The sequence below is a fragment of the Gnatocerus cornutus genome, chromosome 5 (genome assembly GCF_029298725.1).
Source record: "Gnatocerus cornutus isolate USDA-ARS CGAHR chromosome 5, icGnaCorn1.1, whole genome shotgun sequence".
In the NCBI taxonomy this organism is placed as follows: domain Eukaryota; kingdom Metazoa; phylum Arthropoda; class Insecta; order Coleoptera; family Tenebrionidae; genus Gnatocerus; species Gnatocerus cornutus.
The window spans coordinates 14,529,697-14,552,424 of NC_142237.1; the positions used below are offsets into that span (position 1 = coordinate 14,529,697).

At 37.8% G+C, this 22,728-nt stretch overlaps 1 protein-coding gene, 1 long non-coding RNA gene and 1 pseudogene across 2 annotated transcripts; 2 read left to right on the forward strand and 1 right to left on the reverse strand.

Annotated features, from left to right (window-relative positions):
* Positions 1–5,940: 5,940 nt before the first annotated feature.
* On the reverse strand, positions 5,941–6,984 carry LOC148174926 (fructose-1,6-bisphosphatase 1 pseudogene; annotated as a pseudogene).
* A 7,859-nt stretch (positions 6,985–14,843) lies between these two features.
* LOC148174927 (uncharacterized) lies at positions 14,844–21,747 on the forward strand. Its single transcript, XR_015770204.1, has 2 exons — positions 14,844–15,011; positions 21,310–21,747. It is a non-coding gene; the product is annotated as an uncharacterized LOC148174927 (long non-coding RNA).
* On the forward strand, positions 21,671–22,490 carry LOC148174928 (NPC intracellular cholesterol transporter 2-like). Its single transcript, XM_088037905.1, has 4 exons — positions 21,671–21,884; positions 21,931–22,044; positions 22,095–22,273; positions 22,326–22,490. The coding sequence occupies exons 1-4, from the start codon at positions 21,755–21,757 to the stop codon at positions 22,422–22,424; spliced, it is 522 nt and encodes a 173-aa protein (XP_087894031.1). The 5' UTR covers positions 21,671–21,754; the 3' UTR covers positions 22,425–22,490.
* Positions 22,491–22,728: the final 238 nt, after the last annotated feature.

Below are 22,728 nucleotides of genomic sequence, written 5' to 3' on the forward strand. Positions count from 1 at the left end.
TTATGTACAAAAGCACTCTTATTATTCATCCTAATTTTTTTGTCATCTGCATTCTCCTCTCCAACAAAGCGACGATTAAACTTCGCTTTTTATCATTGTAATCGTATTTAGGGGCGTTCTTCGTCCTTGAGAATACAATATAGTTCATATATAGAAATAGTTACCCTATACAGGTGCTCTTTTTTATTTACTCACTCTGTATCGACTTGTCAAAGGGATATCTTTACCGATGAATAGACAAATCGAAGGGGTGACGGATTAAATTGGAGAAAATGCCATACTAAATACAGTCAAGGGTTGTTTTGTGGCCATCATTGTTCTGTTATCACACTTTTGCGCTCAGCTCTGTATATCATTCGCCATGAAAGTGTTCGGTGTAAAATAATGACGTACGTCTCTGGACGCGTACAACACACGCAGAAAAAGGGCCATTAATGCGTTTGGTTGATGATTTAGAAGAAGAGACCAGCCACAATTTGTATTCCAACAGTGACAGGCCAATCTCGCTCCCGAACTTCACCCAAGATTAATAATTCCACTTGTTTTTGTAATATTTCACATGTTAATTACCGCCATTGTGTGCCATTTGTGGTGAGTTATGTACACGGACCACCAGAAATTTGTTCACAGGAGAGAAAAAAAAAGGGTTGGAAGATGAAAAGAAAGGTGATTAAAGGGGGAAATATGTAGAGCGAATATAGAAAAAAGAATAGAACGCGAGAGTCCGTAGTCCAGTTATTTATAAACTGATAGATACAATACATGAAATTGGTAAAATGATGTAAAATAGCTCTCATGATTTCAAAACTAAACCGAAATATTTACACGCATTCAAATTCTCATTCAAAATTGGAATTTGTACAATGTTATATGTAGCCAATAATATTAAGTTTGTCTCTCTATTTTGATTTTCGGAAAATGTGGTCTTTGTATAATATTGGTCCAACATTTTGTAAAGTTAATTAAAATATAACGTGTCGCGTTTTCGTCGTCTGCAATAATTTTTGCAGTTCCAATTACTCTCTTGATCTCGATGGTCGATTTCCGTTCCGGCGATTTTATTGATAGCATCCGGTATGTACCATCACGTTACGTAATCCTCTCCATAACTCGTCCATCTACATGATAATGGTGACCGCATCGTCCCATGAATCAGGTAGATAAGGAGGATGTGTTCTGCTAGTGCACATTTGATAATTTCCTGTGATTACGGGCATAATTGGGGAAGGGCTGACCGGAAATTGAGGGCGACCGCGTACCTACTTCCACCAGGAAATGATGCTTGTCAATTAGGTGTCGCCTGTCCGAAAGCTGGAGTTATTAATCGGACACTGATTTATCTAGAAGACTATTTTTAGAACGAAAAAAACTTGCCCCCTGCCCTTATTTCCATTCGCTTTTGTTGGCAGGACTGCGTGTAAAATAATCCGCGGCCTTCAAGCGCAGATGTCTCCTGCTGGATAGGTTCTGACATGGGAATGGATTTAGGACGATGTGTAATCCAAGGAGCTCCCGGTTTTACCCTTTCTTATGCTTCTAAGGTTTCGGGGTTTGGGGTTTAATGACACGAGAAATTGGGCACGCGTTCTTGCACTTTTTACATGGTTTCATTGGAATTTTATAAATTAGTGGCGGACGCTCAAATTAAAATTAATTAAATTCGTAGAACTGCGGGAGAATCTTTTCTAAAACAATTCATTGACATGGCTTGGTAATTCCGCCTGTCTACCTAAAAACGACTCTTTGGCGTTAAATATTAGCCTTTAAACTAGAAATTTATCAATATTTTTTTGTTCTCGCATTCAAATGATTTTAGGATTTCTGTTGGGCGCTTTACCTTAGCTTGTATTTTTATATTTGAATCTTCTGCGTTTTTTTTATCAATAAATTGTTTTGAGTTTTATCGATTTTCTTTCCCAAATCAGACCTAAATATTCCGAGAATTTTCCAATTCTGCCAGTAAATAAAGCCCGTGGCCTTTGTCAAAGAATTAAATTTTTCACGCATCTCCTACACCTTTTTTACTGTTTTGTTTCACACATTAAAATAATCGCTTCGTGGGATTTTATTGTTGATAATGTCCCGTTACATCGTAATCGCTGTAAATTTAAATGCAAGCCAATTTTGAAAATGAGGTAAATGAGGTGTGGATAAGTGCTGTCACTGCATTTTCATCAATTTGACAATGGACTTTCAAAACGAACCATAAAAGTAGGTGAATGATTACCGAAAATTACGAAAATCCTACGACTTTATTACACCTGAATATCCGCATTGCACCCTTTAGCCACCCTTACCTCGTGTTTTATAAATCGCTTATCAGTTATCATCAAATGTCCCCGTAAATGTCATTACGATAAAACCCACGTCGCGATAACATTAAAATGATAAAGTATTATGCCTAGCATTTAAGCATATTTTCTGGTAATTCCCCCACTGTAATCAAATATTCATTCGGTCTGCTTAAGGTACTTAATGATTTTCCAGCTCATTTTCTTAATTATCGTACGTTGGCAACATGAAAAAATGCACCTTTGTACAATGAAAAGCCGGCAATGAGTATGCAAGTCCGTCAAGTAGGCGTCCCGGACTCCCGGACTTTGGGAAAACACGCGATCTGATTGCGTAATTACACGCTGGGAAACGAACACTTTTTACGGCTTCACCCGTAAAAGTCAATTTGGAATATTAATATAGCGCGGTCCAGCTGAGAAGCAATCTAAAACCAATTCCGATAAAGTTCTTTCCGCTCTTAATGGTTGTAGAAGTGTTGGGTTATGTAAGGATGGTGTCTGGTAAATGGTCAACACCTCGGGCCTTTGTACCGTCGAAATCCACCGAAGAATTTCGAAATTGTTGGTACCGGAGAGAAAAATTCGGATTTTGCACTGTACCGTTCGACAACAAAAGGTGAGGCCATTATCCGGGACGAAATCTAATCTTGGATCTCAGTGGACACCAGGACCTCATGCTGGGCGCAATTCTACGCAGGATGGGCAGTGGCGGCGCAGAAAACCATGGAAGATTAGAAAAAAAAATTCTCATCATTTTCCGGTTCAAATGTGCGATTTTCCTATATTTAATTATGATTAAACTGAAGACTGAACACTCCGAAAATAATCAGCACATTAATTCTCGGTGATTTGACCGTCTTGGTCCCCCAGGCTTTTATATTTCTATGCATAATTTATTCGTGTCAAAATTCGCTGTCGCCGCCGCCGCCGCCCACTTTTCACCAGCACAATGACTGATGTTGTATTTGCATGTCAGCTTTGAACGGTACAGACCTTGAGACGGCTTCATTTCTCCACCTCAGAATCTGTTCTAGTCCTAACAAAAAATTGGATCTCGACAAAATGTATGCGTTTTGAATAATTCATAGCGTCAGATGGACGGCTACATCGCAGACTTCGAGAGCGAACGCTACCGATTTCATCCATCCGTTGAGGTTTTGTTGTGGTTAAACACACAAACTTTGCCTCTGTTATTTTGTGAGACTTCCGGGTTTAGTACGAGCCGCATTTACACATTTTCTGCACAAGAAAATTCAGGTTTTAATAAAGGAAACATTCCGATCGAAGCTTATAAATCAGACCTTTATTTGTAATCTTCAATTAAAATTGTTGAGCAATTAAAAATTCTCTTGCAAAAATTCCTGATATTAATTGTGAAGTGATCTCTCTAATATCAAATTTAATTTGTTGGTAAGGTTGTCGCACTTCCTGGCTCGTCCTTTCTATTGTGACATTTCCTGGAATCATTTTATTATCCTTTTTACGCGAAGCGCTGCACTTCCACGAACCGAAATTAATTTTGATTCAATATTTTATATTTTGCGCATCGGAAGGCGATATTTATGGAACAAATTCCAGAGGTGGCTTGTGATTTTTAGTCTGGAGCGGGCTTTTTAAAACATTTTTTTTGGGAAAATTAAATTTGTTTGCGTCAGGATGCTTACATTATTCTGAGAAGAATGACGGTTGACGAACTATTTGTTTATGATTAACAATACTAAAACTTTTCCGTTTTTTTTGTCACCGCGAGCAAAAAATCTGGTGTAAGCGCTTAACGGTAAACTGAACCATAAACTGATTTTCTGTATCATGAATCCCAGGCAGTAAAACCCACCTAGGTAAAAGCCGTGGGTGTTGGTCCCAGTTTACGACAGACTTCGTGGAACCGCTCTTCGGGGGGCCCCCGGTAATTAGTCAAGGCGCATATAATTCCAACATTGACAGCCCGTCCTGATGTCACTTGTCAACCTTTCCAGGGACGGATTCACGATTAATAGCAGCCGAAAAGCAGCTGTGATTACGAAATATTTCGCTGGTACTGTTGGTAGCATTGTTTGGTAGAGCTAGCCACAGGAGGTCGTTGGGGGGTTTTTCGAGCGACACAACTCTACCCTGCGACATTTTTCGACAGATGCGACGATTGGATTGAGGTGGTCCACTGGAACACCTCTTCATTTGCGAGGGAACGCCGATTTAAATCAACCCCTGTGTAATCTGGTCCTACCGCCATATGGCTGATTTTTAATGCTGGGATGGTGTTTGTGTACGCAAATTATCGCAATGATTAGAGAGAGTCGTGAAGACTTGAAGTTTTTGATGATTTTTTCGAGGGAAGCGAGAGCAAAAAATTCAAACGCATCCACATCTGCCCGGGGGTTGATGATCCTTTCTAGGATTATCTACCTGGCTAGTGGTGGGAGTCTGGAAAGGACCATTTTTTACTATCTTGGAACTGTCAACCCTGTTATTATCCTATTTGTGAGACATTTTTTAAGTCCATTCTTCTTAAATTAATAAAGTCTTCAGTTTACATGTTTGAGGGGAGTTGCTTGAAAACAGTGTTTTATCCACCCCGAGGATCTTTAGCCATTACGGCCTACAACCATGAAGACGAGGAATTCCACAATGTAAACTGAATTCTCAAAGATTTGGTGTTCAGAAATAGAAAAATCTCACAATCGAATTAAACTTCTTTGAATTAATTGACTGTTTTAATGATATTAGTGGTTCCAATGTGATCATAGTTTGAGATTATTTATACTGAAAGCTTTTAGGTGTTTCGTGCGGGCTAGGCAACCAGTAAATCGCTTTAGCAGGGATGTTTTTCCCGCTACTTTCTTCTCCCCAGAATGTTGTCTTTCAGCGCGTGCTTTGAAAAATTCTCTCACCGAGCGTAATCTAATTTAGAGTTTCGTAATTCCGTTGCGTGCTACTCTGTTCGACAAAAAAACGCCCACTCCTTGAGACAAAGTTGCATTTGACACCCTGTTATTATTTGGTTTTATAGCTAATGCATTTCGTTGCACAATAACAAAAGGTTAAAGCTAAGTAACCGATTTAATTCAATTACGTGGAATCCGTGAAGTGGAACGAAACTCCATTTTATCTGTTTTATTCATTCGCGAAGTACGTACGCTCGAACCAAAATAAAACACCCAACAACCTAATCTATTTTACGTTTGCTGTTTAAATTTTTTTTCCGTAAACTATTCCATCGCAAGCATCGACCATTCCGCCCATATTTCGAAAACAAATTACCGAAAAACGTGCGAGTCATGTCGAAACCAAACCGGTCATTAGCGCGGATTCGGAACGCATGTTTGGTACTGCTGCTGACTCATCGCCGTCTTGATTAACTTGTCAGTGTTTTTACTTAAAAAGCGGCATTTTTTAATTTCTTCCGCCCCGAAAACGCAGCTCCAACTTTTATAATTACGAAAATATTATCTACGCTCTCGAGGTTTAATTAATCTCGAAGCGGGAGGTTTTTATGCAACCGGACTAGTAATTGCGTCGTCTTTTAGTGGATGGACGTACATCACCGACAGGTCGACTTTGATTATGGGTGCGGAAAATGGGACTGGAATTAATTGATGGACGATGGGGGAGTGGGAGCATTGTAGTATTTATATGATATCGTTTACACTTAAACTCTTATGGCACCCTTATTCTTCTCACGGTTGTGCTTCGTTATAAAGTCTACAAGCTCTTCGACTTCAGTTGGATCTCCGATAAACAGAGGACTATTCTGATTTATATCCTTTACTGCAACATCCTTGATAAAAATTTGTCCATTACTAGCCCACCCACCGGCATCCGTCATAACAAAAGCCATCGGCCTGCAATTACACAACAAATTCAATTTTCCGTTACGAAGATCCTTGTCGGGTGGATACAAGCAAATCCCCCCATGCTTTATCGTCCGATGGATGTCAGCAACCAAAGACCCCACGTACCGACTAGTGTATTGCTTCTTCTTGTCTGTGAACTTCTTCTCTCTAACAAACTCTTTGAGGGAATCATCCCACAACGACATCCTCGCTTCATTAAGCGTATAAATATAAGACTCTCTTGTTATTGAGATCTCCTTCTCGCTTAGTAAAAACTCTCCAGTTTGAGGATCTAAGATAAACTCGCTGACTCCATTACCAGTGCTGAAGACAAAAATAGTGGCACTACCATAAAGAGCGTAACCAGCAGCTAGCATGATATTGTTTGGATTTATAGCGTCTTTGACTCCTGGTAAGCTTCCATCGTGCTTCACTAGGATGCTGAAGATGGTGCCCACATTGATGGCGACGTCCACATTGGAGAGGCCTTCCAGACAGTCGAAGGTTACGATATATTTACCTTTATTCTCCCGCTCTACCTCTAGTACTCCGTTGGAGTCACCTGTGATCATGATACCAACGACCCCGGAGTATGTGAGGAGGTTGACGACGACGTCGTACGCCAGCGTCTGTATCTTCTTCGGATCCTTGCTTTTGTCAGTGATGGTAAAAGGATGAAAAAGGTTTCCACAACGAAGAACAGAACTGATCGTTTTGGCGATAACACCGAAAGTATGCAGAAGTTCGGTGAAATCGCTGGTTTCGTTGACAGTCCCAATTGCACGAGAGGAGACGAATTTGGCCAGGGGCATGTGATTAGGGGCGAGAATCAACGGTTTCGACATCGCGGGGTATGACATTTCGGTGACGTTGTCTATGATTATGCAACCAGTTGTACAGTTTGAAGAAAAGTTGAGGATTTTCCATTTTTTCTAGTTAATTAAGCGATTTGATGGCCTAATCATCTCCCCTGATTGATGGGCAATAGATGAAACAAACAGTGCAAGTCCGGTCCGTCGATGGTCATTAACACCTTCGTACGACCTCAGTTTTGACACTTACAAATCACGACTCCCATCCTTCCATCTCCGGATGGATTTATCTACCGTCAAGACCCAAAGCACCGGCCATTACCGCCGCACTTAATAAATTTCATCGTACATCACAGCACTTTGTAGTTATTCCTGATTAATAGGACGATTTTTTATTCAAAGTCTTAATTAGAAACCGGGCCTCCAGCGAGCGTTTAACCAGCGCTCATTACAACGCAACAAATTAGATTAGGTGTGGAGGATTTGACATCAATTTGACAACGAAACAAACAATTTTTGGGGATTGGGAATTTCGTTTAAACTACTTCCATCAGCGAACATTTCTTCGTAATTAAATGTCATTTCAACGCACTGAAAGTTAACAGTAGAGTTCGAAGCACCTTCAAATAACAAAGTTGGTTGCTTCGCTCTTGGAAACTCCCGTCTCTTTTTAGTAATTGATTTTCATAAATATAGTGATGAAAACCTAATCTAGAGGAGGAAAATGGGGACTTGAATGGTTTGATTGCTTTCGCAGTGTTTACGGTTTTCGGACGGGAAAAATGACAAAATTAATGTTCAAAGCTGAATAATAAGACACTGAGGTGAACCTGCTTACACAAAGTTTTCAATGACAAAGTAATTTAAACTTGAAAGATGGGAGCCTGCAATGAGATGAGATTCCGATAGTTTTTTAGACTAAAAGTTCCACTGGTAACAAAACAATGTCCAACAAACTACCCTAAGTTGGAATCTCTCCCTTTTTATCGGTGATCTCTTTTGCCCTCGGCGTGGTGTTCGCAACGGCATAATCGCCGCCCCCAGCCCCCTATCCAAACCGCCTGAAACCCAAAGTGTGTACCTAAGCGTCGTCGGTGCGCCAAATCGGATGCTGCGTGCGCTAATTAGAGGAAGTCTCTATTGAATCGTTTGTAGGTCGCTTGGCAACTCCCGCGAAGAACCGATTTAAGCTCGAAGGCGTCTCTCCGTTTCAACAGCGAAATCCGAAAATGTCAATTTATTGTAATTAGGCATCCGGATAAGGCGGCCAATTAACAATAATTCGCGAAGGGAGAGCCAATTACATTAAATGTAACGAAATAACCACAGCCCACATCAAAAGCTCCACTGGACCTAAAGCTCGTTACTAAATGCAAACAGGACCAACAAAGCAGGTAAGCGCGCCGATGATGTTAGCAGGAATGCCTGTGGGATAATAGGCGTGCATCGGGATGCTGTTTGCGGGGTGGAAATTCTACAAAGGCTATTGTAGATTTGATGGTAATTAATAATAGCAATTGCTGAAATTAAAAAAATCGGGGCTAGATTTATAAATGAGAGGTTTACCGAAAGGATGACTCTTAAATTGACCACTCAAGCGATAAACCACACTTGGGAAGCTGCAGACTCATCGAAACGTCTGTTTTTAGGTGTTCAATTATAGACTTCCAGATTTAACAGTTTTTTGGATCAAAAGTGACAGCTAATTTCTTCATCTCACAGTTGTAACTAGAATAGTTTTTTGCTCTCCATAATAGAGCTTTTAGATTACACTATCCATACGGACCCATAATCTTGAAAGTTGCAAATTCAGAGTGTTACAACCTCTTTTTATTAGTTGTGTCTAGACGCGTTTCGGTCATCCACATGTCATCGTCAGAGTTCGCATAATCTGAATGAACGTGTCCCACCATCGCAACGCTATTTTTAGTTCTTCCACTTTTTTTTTGTCCCAGACCATTAAGTAAACTCTCGCCCATTAACAAAGTGTCCGCCACGCCACGCATCATAACCACTTTCGCTATAGTTAAGTTAATGCTTCCTGGTAAAATCCGAACACCTGTTTTAAGCCGAAACTCCCATCAAGTTCATAAATATGAACGCGAGCGAAACCCTCTCGTCCTTTGTTGTTGTGAGTTTTTTAATAAAAATGACGTCGTCGTCCATAAAGGCGCAGATTCCGGCTCGTCGAGCGCCTTTATTGCACGATTTACGATTTGTTGGTACAACTGGTCCCGGATTAATCCGGGTTATTCGCAAAGATGGCGGCTTATTTTCGCCCCCGGAATAAATTCGTGCATTGATAGTTGGTTCCAGCGCACAACATTCGCCACATACTTAGCATTCGTGGGTTATTTATTGCGCATAAATTCAGAGACGGACCGAAAGGTCCGAGTCCGGGCAGACTGCGCGGACCCCGCCGGGTAATGTGACAACAGTAAATCTTGGATATTGCGGATGACCACCGAGAGTGGTACTCACTCTTTAAAACGCTAATGTGGAGAAGACTTGAGTTATTGGCGGGCGGGAAACGGACCAATTTTCAGTCTTTTAATTCGGAAAAAAATTGGTTCATAGAGTTGAGTGACTTTCTGTCTTCTGTTTCTTCAGCGTTGTTGCTTGCGTAATTGGAAAGTCCCAGGACGTCCCATTCTTGTCCTCCTCCATTTTCCGAGCACCAAGTCCGCAGAGTATCTTTTTTCCTCGCGAAATTGCTCGGCGATGATACAACATTCCTCCGCTGCAATCCCATCATGCACCATGCACCGGCCCCCATCTCTATCTGTCCGTCGATCTAAATAAGTACCAAACATGCAGTTTGATGAGTTGTTCTGGTTACGGTTAGATTATGGGTAGGTGTGAAACTCCAACCTTCTGTCGATGACTCGGCTGTTTGCAACACCATCAATTAAAAGTAACCCGACAGCTGCTCGAACGAGTCTAAGACCATCATCAAGTCACAGGTGACGTCTCACACATGTCATCCGCATTGTTTTTGATCCATTAATTAACAGAGGTGCTGAAGACCTCATGTCAAGACTTATTTGCAGCGCAGGCCTACCGTGACCAACGCGGAAAATTCGTGCAAGGGTGTTGGAGTTTTCGGTGGAATTCTCGCCCTGGGTCGAGGTCCGTCGTCAATCACTCGGTCGGTAATTACGGGGAGTCCCAGCAGGAGGTGCGAGCCATCACACCGCGTGGAAATCGAAAACTACTTGATACCGCCTTTATACGTCGCTGCAAGGCCAAACGAGGAAAAAACGTTTGTTAGAAATGGAACGAGTGCGGGGAATAGTCCCCGTGACAGAGACAGGTTTATTCCGAGGGAAAATGTCATAAAAATTACAACAAATCCAACTATTATTATTATTATTATTTGAGACAACATTGACGACAGTTGCGGTTAAAATGAACAAGATGGAAGACATTCCAATTAGAAGTTGTCCCCTGAAGGCTTTGCTAATGTTCTTAAAATGAACTTGACGTTAAATTACATCACCTAGAATTTTTACTCATTAACTCTTTGTTTGAGATAAATTTGACTCTTTCACACTGATTATGCTAAAAATAGACAACTCAATTTCAAATTTGGAATGTTGAATTGGGATCGAGGTCAAGGCTAGAGAATTTCTTCTATTGTATATGCCTAATAAAGGCACAACTTTTGGAAGCACTATTTCTGTACAGTCCAAATTTTGACGAGAAACATTTTTGCGCTGAGATATTTTATTAAAAAATTATTGTCTTTGAGAAAACGTTTCACTTCCTAAAAAAGTAATGACTAAATTCTTGATCGTGCCTTTCTATAGACGGAAGTATTAGAAAACATCACGTATCTCTAATAGTGGCGATTTTACTATTAATCAATTTTCTTTTTCTAGTTTTGTTTTACTTTATTTAAAGTTTTTATTTTGTTTGATATTCTCACATTCAAAATTAAATAATTTATTTGAACTTTTAAATTCGTTATTCTTGGATATTGTAATATGTACTGATATCTTTTAAAATTCTCGAATTTTGTAAACCTAAGGTTGTAATCTTTAAACTTGAGACTTTTAATTTATCATAGCCAATTGTTCTGCAAAAAAATCAGATTTTACGTTACTTATGAGATATTTAAATTAGCTAAATTATTTTTGCATTTTCCGAGGTTTTGAAAGGATTCTTTTTTTGTGCAAATTGCACTTTAGTTCTAGTTCAGATTTTCGAAATTCTCCAGTTTCCAAAATTTGCCTTTTTTAAGATCTCAAAAATTCTTTATGTATTCTGTATTTTTTGTGATGTTTGAAGTCTTTAAATTCTTTTCTCAGGAGAAAAATCTATCAAAAAATACAATTTTTTTTATGAAAAAAATCATTAATTATGCAACTATTTAGTTCCAAAAGAATTCTTTTTTTGCAGAGTAAAAATAAAATACTAAAAATCAAAACAACCATCGAATCACAACATTTTTTTACTATTTATGACAGGAAGTCATCTATTTTCCCAACTTCTAAATATTAATAAAAGCGACACCCTTTTAATTTTCCCGACACTGCATAAACGCACCGGAAACACCGCTGAAACAAACATAATTATGTGCAAGAATTAATGTTAGAATTTTATTGTTTCCGTTTTACACGTTATTTAAAATTCCTTGATAAACAGGTGTGTTGAGTATCACATTCCGTTTTACGGAAATAAATTTCAGAGGAAGAAAGCGAAAGCTCCAAATATTCTAAATATCCTTCTTTCAGGTATTATTTATGAGAAATTCCCACTCAAGTTTGTCGAAAGATAAAAAAGTAACATGATAGTTTGCATCGAATGGAATAATTTGCAAGCTTTGAAATCCTTCTAAATTTAGAACAATTATTTTTCCCGCATCTTTAATAATCCTATTCCTGAAAACCACTCCCCCTCCGCCCCCGAAATCGATAATTACAACACAATTAAAATTCCCTTGGGGTCGTCTACGAGCCGCCTCTGTCGACTAGTTTGTTGCACCTTGTTAATAACGCTGACTTTGCATATTGCTAAGCTTTTTGTAGCGCTCAGTTCTTGGTGCACGTTTTAGGAACGCCATTAAATGCTGTGCATATGGCATATACGAGACCGCACGTTTAATTTTCACATTATCGTTTTTTTCCTTTCCACCTTCATCATCGCTTCTCTTACGCGCAGCCAATATCGTTTAGACACTTTTAGAAGGTGATAATTAGTCTCCGAGATCCAATTTTTTCCACCCACCTAATTCCTTGCGTAACGTCTAATTGGCTGATATTTTTTCAAAATATCCAATGGAACTAACACTGGCAGTGTTATTTGAGTGGGAGAATTTTGTTCTTTATGAACTGAGACGTGGATTTGCATTAGAAAAGACAGGAAGAAAATAAACACGATTGTTCGAAGGGCGAAGGTCAGGTTTGTTTGGAACTGGAGATTTTATCTGAGTTTTTTTCGTTTTTGCGTCGAAGAAATGGGTTAATTTGAGGTGTTATTATATGGATCCATGATTAGCGTCTTGGTTCATCCATGCGAATTTAGATCGAATTTTCAACGGTCACGTCTTTTCGGCTTTCCTCCCTGTTCGTTGGTGTAAAAAGATAACCCAGCGTCGGCGATACCTTCGTGAATATGATCTCGAGCAGAACAAGGATACAATAGCCATCAGTATTAATGATATCTCTATCAGATGGCAGGTGGCAGTGACGGTCAAAGGTCACGAAAAGGTCTTCGCGGCACCTTGATGAATCCGTGCTCTCATCATATTGCATTACTTATCGAATCTTCTATCTGAGTACTCTCCCTGGAAACTATCTTCTAGCCACAAGAAGCCATAAACAAATTCTAAAAAAAAAAGTCGATACATGCCGTGAAAAGAAGCCGAGTTTTTTCCTTCTTTTGCTGTAATAAATTAGTGTGATCGGAGACAAGGCTCGGAACCTCCACTCGAATCCTTGCAGGCAATCACGGTGATGTATCTATTTGTCAAAGCAGACTCGGCCGGCCGAAGAGCAATTGCGGTCTCTTTTTATGTTTCCGGTCCACCGGAAGTTCCGCTCGGCTACCGGTCGATATATCTACGTGCAGTTGCAGATTAACTTCCTGTTTCCGCTACCAAGATTCGCGTTTTAATGATGCGAGTTTTTGTGCGAGCGAAGAGAGCGATGGAATGAGGCTTTAAAAGTATCATAAACAAGTTAAAGTTAACCACGGGAAAGGGTTGAAAAGTTTTCAACCTACGCTAAATAATTTTCAATAAACCAATCATTCACAACTCATTGCTACTTCAGATATCAAAAGGACAATATACCTATACAACAGTTTTTAATTTGGACGAAATTTGGAAATTACAACATTTGGTAAATACGACGGTTTTTCTTTGAATTGCCGCACGAATTGCAGGAGTTTAAAAAAAATCTGCAGTATGCAAATCGGTCCGCTGAATAACGAATCAGAGCTGCACTTTAAATTTAACGCCTACAAAAAATCTCTGCAGGAGAAATTAAGTTTATACGTTATTTTTTCTGCAGAGAATTTATCGATTTATAAAGGAACAATTTTAGAAATCAGCAGAATTTGAAAGAGATAAGTTAGATATCTGTAGTAGATAAATGTCAATTTTGATTAATAGATGGCTCCACAATCAAATATCAAGTTTTTTAGTAATGACAAAACAAGTATAAAAAAAGTTGTAATAAAATACTTGATAATCTTTATTTATTTAATCTTTAGTTTATTGCTGACGCTCGATTTGACAGTTTGACAAGTGTAACAATTCTTGTTTGACATTTCGCATTTTCATATTTTTTAACTCGTTCTCTCAACGACAAAATCACTGAGCGAGCCGCATTTTAAATTCGGTGTCTACAAAAAATCTCAGCAGGAAAAATGGGTTTAGATACTTTAGGCGCTTGAGCAAAGATTAAAATTTTAAAATTGAATGAAAAAAAATGTAAATAATAGAAAACTAAGAAAAAATAATTAAATAAATGTCTCTCAAAGTTATATTGTTGCTTGTTGTATTTTCTGAATAAATTTCTACGAAAATTGTTTAAAAAAATAACGAAAATTCTAGGTAAAGACACAAATATTAAAAATATAGAAACTGAGAAAACTAAAAACCTCATACCGGATTGTAGTCTTAAAAAGATCCGCAAATTTTAATTTGATTCTATGAGATTCTGATTGAATCCTATGAGTTATAATTTTTTAAATAAAACGGAAGATCTGAGAATCTGTGAACGTGGAAAAGCACCAAATTATCGAAAACCCACATAAAATCTGAACATTTTTTGATCAGCAAACCAATTTTTTGAGAATGGTTTAACAAATCAAGAACCAGAATTTAGAAAATCGGTGACAATTTAAATGAAGTGTCAAATTTAAGAATAAAAGTCGAAAAAAAGCAAAAAGCTTGCACATTGTACAAGTTTTTTAATAAAAATATACCCAAAAGTAATTGACGACAATTTATTTTTTTTAACTTAGCAAAACAAATCCATTAATTAAATTTATAGAAGCGTTAAAAACCTTTATAAATTTTATTATCAATTAATACCTCCGTAAGTGCGCGTTTAAACCTATACTTTAGAAGTATTTTTCTGTTTCAGATCGTACCTGAGACCGCATATTTACACAGCAAAACTTATACATCCTGCCTAGAAAACCCCCAGGTAAATAATTTATTACTTTACTTACCATTAATTACACAACTTTTTTTATCGCCTTACATAACTTCGACGTCTTTTTGTTTTTTGTTGGGTCCTTCTGTAGGAATTTCGACACAGAAGACATTTAATAAGTATTTTGTGATTGATTGTTGCGATGATTATTGAAAATACATCAACTTTTCCAGAAAGCAATTACAGTTGTTTGCTTATTATTGCGTCAGAACAATGATAAATGCGTTTTTACACGACGGAGTCAATTATCTCAACTACCAACGAGGAAAATTAATTAATTATTGTTATTACCATGATTAAATTAAAAAATGCTAATGACGCAAATGGCTGTGCAAATCAGAATAACAGCGTGGTAATGAAAAATTTTCCCAAATTGGTGAGGCCCCAAGTGAGAAATTGCCCCAGCAGGTGCGTGAAAAAATAGATAAAGAGACTTTTAATTCAGTTGTTTGTTAATTCAAGTGGAGATGGCGGAAAAAAAGTGAAGTCTGGTATTTGGAATGTCACAATTTCACCTTTTTTTTCTGTGGAGTTAATTTTTTTATTTAGTTTTTTATGTTTTTGCTTTTATTAACTTCACCTCTTTTCCTTCATCATCCATCTTAATTATCGCGCAAAAAATCCGCGCCTCAGTGCACCTAGAACACGGAAAACAGAAAATTATATACCAACATAACATAGTAGGTCAATGAAATTCACATCGTGACATAAATCACCAGAAACCAGTTACGACTCGATTTTTCTTCGATTTGCGTACGACTTCATCACGAAAAATAATCACCACAGTGAAAAGTGTTGATTGATGTGAAATTACAACCAGTGGCGTGCCATGCACACAGGTTTTTGTTCTTTGTCTAATTGGTCTACTTCGAGGGTGATTTCCGGCATTGGGGCGGCGAGTACGTCAAAAGCAACTACGCCAACTACGACAGGAGAAAGTTGTTGCTTGATTGTGACCCGAAAGTTTCGAGGCTATTGTGGCCATTTCATTCTGTTTTGATGGCTTTGCGATAAAACTGAGCTGTACAAAAGCTGCTTTGCTAACCCCCACTTTTGGGACTTTTTCGCGAATAATCGGGGCATCGGCTGGAAAAGAGCTAAACCAAAATATGTGCTTCTGTGGCGGCGACTTTTTTACGAAAAAAAAAAAATCCATGCCGATTTGTTCTCATCCTCGAGATAACATCACGCCGTGCACAGAAAAAAGAAATTGAAAGTTGGAAAATCGCCGGTGTTTCCCCAAATTGGCAATATCACCCCTTCCCTCATCTGCCTCTTCAACAGGTCCTTTCTTTGCTTCGAAAATTCTCGATAGATAACAATCAGAATTGAATAGAAATTTACATTAGAACGGTTTTGTTTCCGTACACAATGTACCGATGTCAGTGCAATCGATACTCGCGAATGTCGCCGACAAAAGACGTCGACAATGGCCCGTGTCATTCGCAGGACCAAACAAGCGCCATTGTTACGGTTTACACGGAAAATACTATTGCAAAACTCTTGTTGTTCTTTTCCGAGGTGCACACACAGACGCCAATAAGAGCGACGCTGAGATAAGAACGATAACGCGCGTGCCGCCGACGCGAATCCTATCGCGGAACGTTCAGACTTATCGGTGACGTCGTCGTTTCCGATCGCGTGTGTGCGTGCCGAGAGGTTGGCAACATTGAAGCGCGACAAAGGACAGAGAACAAGGTGATTATATTTCGGTGCGAAAAAACATTTTTGAAAAATTTTAGTAGTAAAAAAAATTACGACTATCAACGAGATATTGGTAACACTGGATGTCATTGGAGAATTGGATACCAACTTGACTACAAGAAATGCCCCAGCAACTTGTAATGTAACTCAGTTTACGGCCACGCTGTATACCACCACCTGTTACTGGCCTTTATTTCTGTTTAAAATCAACAATCGTTTGGCGGCTCGAAATAAATATCGCATTCTTTGCCCCTCAGTGGCATTCTCCCTCAATAAATCTTATATTTCCCTAAATATCCCTTTTGTCTCGCAAGTCCCAGTCCCGTTGCTCTTAGTCTCGTTTTCGGCGTCTGTGTTTTTCCCGTGTAAAAGTGAGCGTCGTCGTGACGGATGTGTGCGCCGCGACGCTGGCTCTTGTTTTAGCTCATTGGGCGCCGACCGGATGCCCGGCCAACGCTACAATCGATACGAATCCCCGACCAATCCGGCTCTACTACAGCCTGCCTTCTTTTGTCTTTAGCAGAACAATGGAGGAGCGCTCGTTTTGTTCTTGTACACGTGGGACACGAAGATTTATTTCCGTGTGTGTACACGCATCAGGTGTAATTGACTCGGCGTTTTTTGCTTGTTTGTTGTAGTTCGTTTGGGTGGGGGCGGCGTTGACGGCCTCCGGTCATTCATTTCAAAGATAACATCAAGCGGACTAAGATCGGGACGGGCCGAAGTTCATTCATTGTTTCAAGGAATCTCAAGAAAGGACTTGGTGTTGATGTCTCAATACGTTAACTTGCAAACGGCGCGTTTTTGTACAAATAGAACGATTTGTGTGTGTAATCTTAATTATTTCCGGCAAGGATTTTTTCCTTCGACATTCTTAAATGGATGAGAACTCAGAATGATCCGTCACACTCGCTTATCCATTATTGTCTGCGATCTCATATTTCATCGGCTGAAAAAATACAAGGTTGGAGGATTATGATTACTTCGTGGAGGTGGGACTGCGTTTTTGCGATGCTTCGAAACTTGGAATAATGAGTTTTCGAATGCGTAGCGATGGGAAAGGGATGCTCTCTGAAATAAATTAATTCCAGAAATATGCTTGCAAAAAACCTATTTCGAATTTAGGAAGATATTATTACTGCTCCGTGTTTCGTGAGTTGTACAGGCGCGTGGCCAAATTCGTTTTTTAAATTCGATGCAATTTTCAAAAAAAAATTACATTCATTCGCATATTTTTCGCAATTTTAGGTACATATTTCATGTTTCTCAAAAATTTGCACCTGAAATTATACATTTGTATAATTGTATCAATTTGAATCAAATTTTTTGATAAAAACATCTTTTTTAAAATTTTGTTTCCAACTCGAGTATGTTCATTGTCTAACAAATATCTAGATAAATGTAGAAGAAAAAAACAAAACATAGGTAAAAGTTATATCAAAATCATATTTTAAAAATTTTCTTTTGGGTAAATTTAGAGGTCAATTTTAAAACATAGCTGCTCGTAAAAAAATTTAAAATTTTGAAATTTAGACATGGTTCTATTTGCGTCAAGTTTATTGACTGTATCAAAATGACAAAATTTTGGTCAAGAAAGAAAATTTTTTAAAAATATTAAAATATGTTTTTTTTTGGATGAACCCAAAATTCCTTAATGTCCATTAAATTGAATAACATTTACGCAAATAAAGTAAAACTTACTTGTACCAAAATGACAAAAGAAGGAAATGAAATTACCTAAAAAAATGTTTATTTTAAAAACGATCTCAATAGGTCTGCATTTGTAAAACAAATTCCAGTTTTTTTGGTTTGGTAATGTGGAATTCTGTAGCAATACTATTTCGGGCATGTCTTATAGACTTAGGTACATAAATAAAAATTAAAGAAAAAAAAGAGAAATTAAAAAATATCGGGAATTAAATTAAAGTTTGAGTGTTTTAAGGCTAAAACAATCAAGTTTTGGTGAAGTTACTTCTGAGACGCTTTTATTGACGCTCTCAAATCACAGGATTTTTAAAAAATCTTGAAATTAAATAAAAACAATTTTTTTGGACTGTACAATGTGCAACTTGCAACAAATGCTACAATGAAATCTCTCTTGAGCGGACAGCAATGGTTCCAATTTTTTTTTCCGTTAAAAGAAGGTTTGACACGTCCACATTTTTTCTCAAATTTTTACGATTAAAAAGTTGGAGAAAATATTTTTTCAGTAAATGTTGAATTGTTGAATGTTAAATGAAAAAAAATTTTAAAATATGTTCTAAAAATTCACAAATAATTTCACAATTCTGCGCAGTATATAACAATGCGTCAAGTGAAGAGAATAAAGCCCCAAATCGCTGATTTTCGATTATTCGTAAAAAATTGAGAAAAATCGTGTCAAAACCGCCTTAAAAAGGAACTTTTTATTAACAAAGTACCCATTTGGTGCTGAAAGAACTCCCCGCTCAAGAAGGACGTCCGCTTATAAAAGAGTGTCCGTTTAAAAGAGATTTCACTGTATACCAAAGAAAAAAAATTAGAGACGATAATGCTTATTATAAGTTCTAAAAATTGCAACAATTTTTGACGAAAAAGGGGCATTTCGAGAATTTGCAACTCTTATCTTGCAATTCGTATCCATACAGAAAATTTACGGCTTTATAAAGGAGCAATTTTTATAAGTTGGATACCTGCAGTGGATCGATGTCAATTTTGTTTAATAGATGGCTCCACATTCAACTGTCAAGCTGTTTACTAATTGCAAAGTAAAGTCCGTTTTTTTTTTAAAACCACCAACACCGCACTGCACTCTCCCAGCATTTTACAACCGGTAACATCGTCGATGGTGACTTTTTGGTGATAAAATCAAATAGGTTGGCTGCCTAATTGACAATTTGATTAGACAAAACGGTTTTTCAGGCTGTGCCGAGTCTTTTCACTATTAAATCCTTTGATTTGCAATCCAACAGGCTGTAAAAGAAACGTTTTTAACGGAAACACTGCCTAATTTTCAGAAATGTCAAAAATTTGACAACTATTTTCTCACCAAAAATCTCCCTTTGCAACGTTTCCGGTTGTAATGCAGGGAAAAATTGCAGTGTTGGTGGTTTTAAAAAAAAACGGACTTTAAAAACATAAATTTATGTATAATAAAATGGGAGTTTATTACTAAAAATTTGGTGACAATTTCGTAGTCTTTTTTGACGTTCTGTAGAAACTGCAAAACATCATAAAAAAATCAGCATTGTATAACTCGCTCTGCTTAACGATCGATAATTATAGGGCCGATTTAAATTGGGCCCCTCTGCAGGAAAAATTTTAGACTTAGGATGAAACATTTATTTTTAGAACAATCCTACAAATACCAAATTTCAGATAAATTGTTTAAGTCTGATGGTTTCACCGGCATCTCAAATATACCACTTACATAATTAAACTTTAATTTTAAAACAAAAATGCTTTAATTATCATTTTTAATACGAGTCCACTGTTAAATTTTTTGTATGTGCAAGCTATCAAGTTAATATTCTTCAATTGAAATAAAACGGAAAACTTCATCAAACAAAAATTTACATTCTGTGGAAAACCGCGATGAAAAAGGAAAACAATAATTTTATTGCTAGTTTGTTTGAATCGAGACGAATCCTGGACACATTTTGTGGAAAAACTAGTGAGCAGAATCCTACCGTCAATGAGACTTGTTTACGCAGAACAAATCAATATTTATTTAAAAATGACAGATGCTCATTAATTCCAGAGATGTGTAAAACAGTTCAAATTTGATTTGGGTACGTTTCCGTTTATTTCAAAACATCATATTGTGTATTTTATCATTGAATGTATTATTAATAAATAAAGTTGTATTCAACTTTTCTCAAATAAAAATTACGAATGCAATAATAATTAAACATCCATTTGTGTGTACCTACTGGATATTCTAGGATAATATTTGGTTGTATTCATTTATTGCACGACTTTATTATCCATTTCTTTTGCGCCTTGTCCAATGATTTACTCCAAAAGACCACAATCATTGATTTATTCCATTTTGGAAAAGTTTTTCTCCCTTCACTCCATTCACACATTCCACACCATTTTCCTTCTTTCCGACCGCAATAATTAAATTCTCTAACTGTAAAATCAATCGGTCACTTTCATTTCTCGTACTAAAAATCCGTCGATCTAATATCGCCAACCGCGAATTGGAACCGAAGTAAAAGACCCACGATTGTTATCTATAATTGAACGGATTATTACGGTACTTCCATCAACAAACTAACCAATTTACCAGCGATGAAATTGGGTAATTACCCAATTAGTGTCTGTCACCTCGTCGCTCCTCATTCTGATTTCTATTTTTCAAACAATTCCTGCTCAGCAGGAACGTATCGCTAACGCCATCTGTATAAGCGGCAGAAAAGCGCCCCCGGCATAACTTACAAATTCACGTCGTGTTTACATCCAACATCTGATGTCGCAGAAGCGCTTCGAAAAGACTTTTATTGTTTTTTGGCGAGAAACTACGTGTGTGCATGTGCTGTGCTAATGAGAGAGATATTAAAGGCGAATTAAGGAGCGGTGGTAATTAGGCGCAATGGGTGGATTTTTACGGGGGTGATAATAGATGATGAATGGTACAGTTAGGCTTTTCTGCCATTGAGACATCGGAAAAATGCGATTCAAAAGACATATGTTAAGCCAGGAGAATACATCTAACAGAGAAGAAAGTATTTTTACCCAGCCGCGAATTGACACATTCTACATTAAATATCTGCATACACAGCCCATTTGTATGATTAACTCGAGATTTCCCGGTTTATTAACTCCATGTTCAATCCATCTGTCTATTTTTATTCTACCACAATTCCATTTTCGTAACTGATTTTCCCCTTGGTCCCCGAAAAAGTCGGCAACTTTTCCGGAATAATCAATTAAGCTTTGGGTCGAGTCTCGGAGATTGAGAAGGGTCCCGATGGAATCGTCTCATTTTGCGGCTGCTGAAATGACATCCTCTTTTTAGCCGGCTGATCCGCGCTTCCAATTAAACTAGTGGCCGGGTTGGGGATGAGAACACCGAACAATGCAACCCTCTTCTCGTCTTGCCGTGAATTATTACCGACATGCTGCTACTCCCTGTAATATGGACGCCATTGATTGACAGCACAACCACTCGAAGAACCCCAAGGATGCCGCCAACGGCGGTTACCCACCGGCCTTCGAGAGAACTCGGTGGTTGCGAAGAATTCAAGGGGGTTAATATGCGAGGGGGAACGAGTATGTTGGAAATTAAAGATACACGCTGTATAAATTCTACAAAAGTATTTCAGTTGAACTTTGTATCATTGGCTTAATAAAGTGACAGACTGCTTAACATTATCTCACTTTTTCTGTTATCGAAGCCCTAAGAATCAAACTCAACTTCAAAACTTTAAATTGAAGGATCAACCTGATAAAATTTAGTCCAAATGTACTCATCTCAGTCAGACAGTTCAGTACAAATTTTACCTCTTACAATGCAGACGTCAAATATCTTTCTGATTTTATTCTCCATCGTTCTGATCCTAATTGAAGTGCGAGCAACCCAAGTGGATCATTGTAAGCGTACTTCTTAAAATTTTCAATTTTTTATTAGAGATTGTAGGCCTTTTGGGCAATGGGAGTTTGCCAGAAGAAGTGGTACTTGAGGGTTGCGACATACCCCCGTGCACTTTTTATATTGAGGCTAATAGTTCCATGACCATGAAATTTCGATCTCGTGAGTGCCGTTTGTGGAAATTTCCCAAAATTGTCTTTTTTAATCTTCAGCAAGGTACTTGGAACATTTTGCGCCAAGAGCCACGGCAATAGCCCTTGGAGCTACGGTTCCATATCCTTTAGACCAAACTGATGGTTGTCTTGGCGTTACTAACACACCGTGTCCTTTGGCGGAAAATGAGTACATAGAGTATACGTACTCTATGTTTATCTATTCAATTTTTCCAAAGGTTTGTTACTTCAAGTAGAAGTTGGGCCTTGCTCAATTTAGGATTTTTTTAGATAACATTTGTTTTGGAATTTTCTTTGGTCGATTTAGAACAAAACGAAGAACAATTTGTTTGTTTTAGGGCGGTTATCTCCCTGGAAGATTTGCCATAAAGAAAATCGTTTATAAATTTACAAATTAGTTGTTGAGTTACTTTGTTTTAGCTGATAAAATAATATGTAAGTACGATAACTCAATTGTAAGTTTATCTATGAGTGTTTGATCATGGATTATTACTTGACAATTGATTTTTATTAAAGATAAGACATTTTAGAAATGTTTCATTTTCCCCGACTTCCTATTTAATTTTGATTATTTAAAATGAAAATTGAGACATGAAGCCAATTTCTCATGAAGGAAACAAATATAGGAAATTTTTTGGGCAGAAAATCTTTCTACTCCACTTGCAAACACCCC

Bases quoted from the DNA above. Each gene is read 5' to 3' on its own strand.
- LOC148174928 (XM_088037905.1), top strand. From the start codon at position 21,755: ATGTACTCATCTCAGTCAGACAGTTCAGTACAAATTTTACCTCTTACA. The intron at 21,885-21,930 runs GTAAGCGTACTT...TAGAGATTGTAG, and splicing joins AGCAACCCAAGTGGATCATT to GCCTTTTGGGCAATGGGAGT. The intron at 22,274-22,325 runs GTTTGTTACTTC...GGATTTTTTTAG, and splicing joins TCTATTCAATTTTTCCAAAG to ATAACATTTGTTTTGGAATT.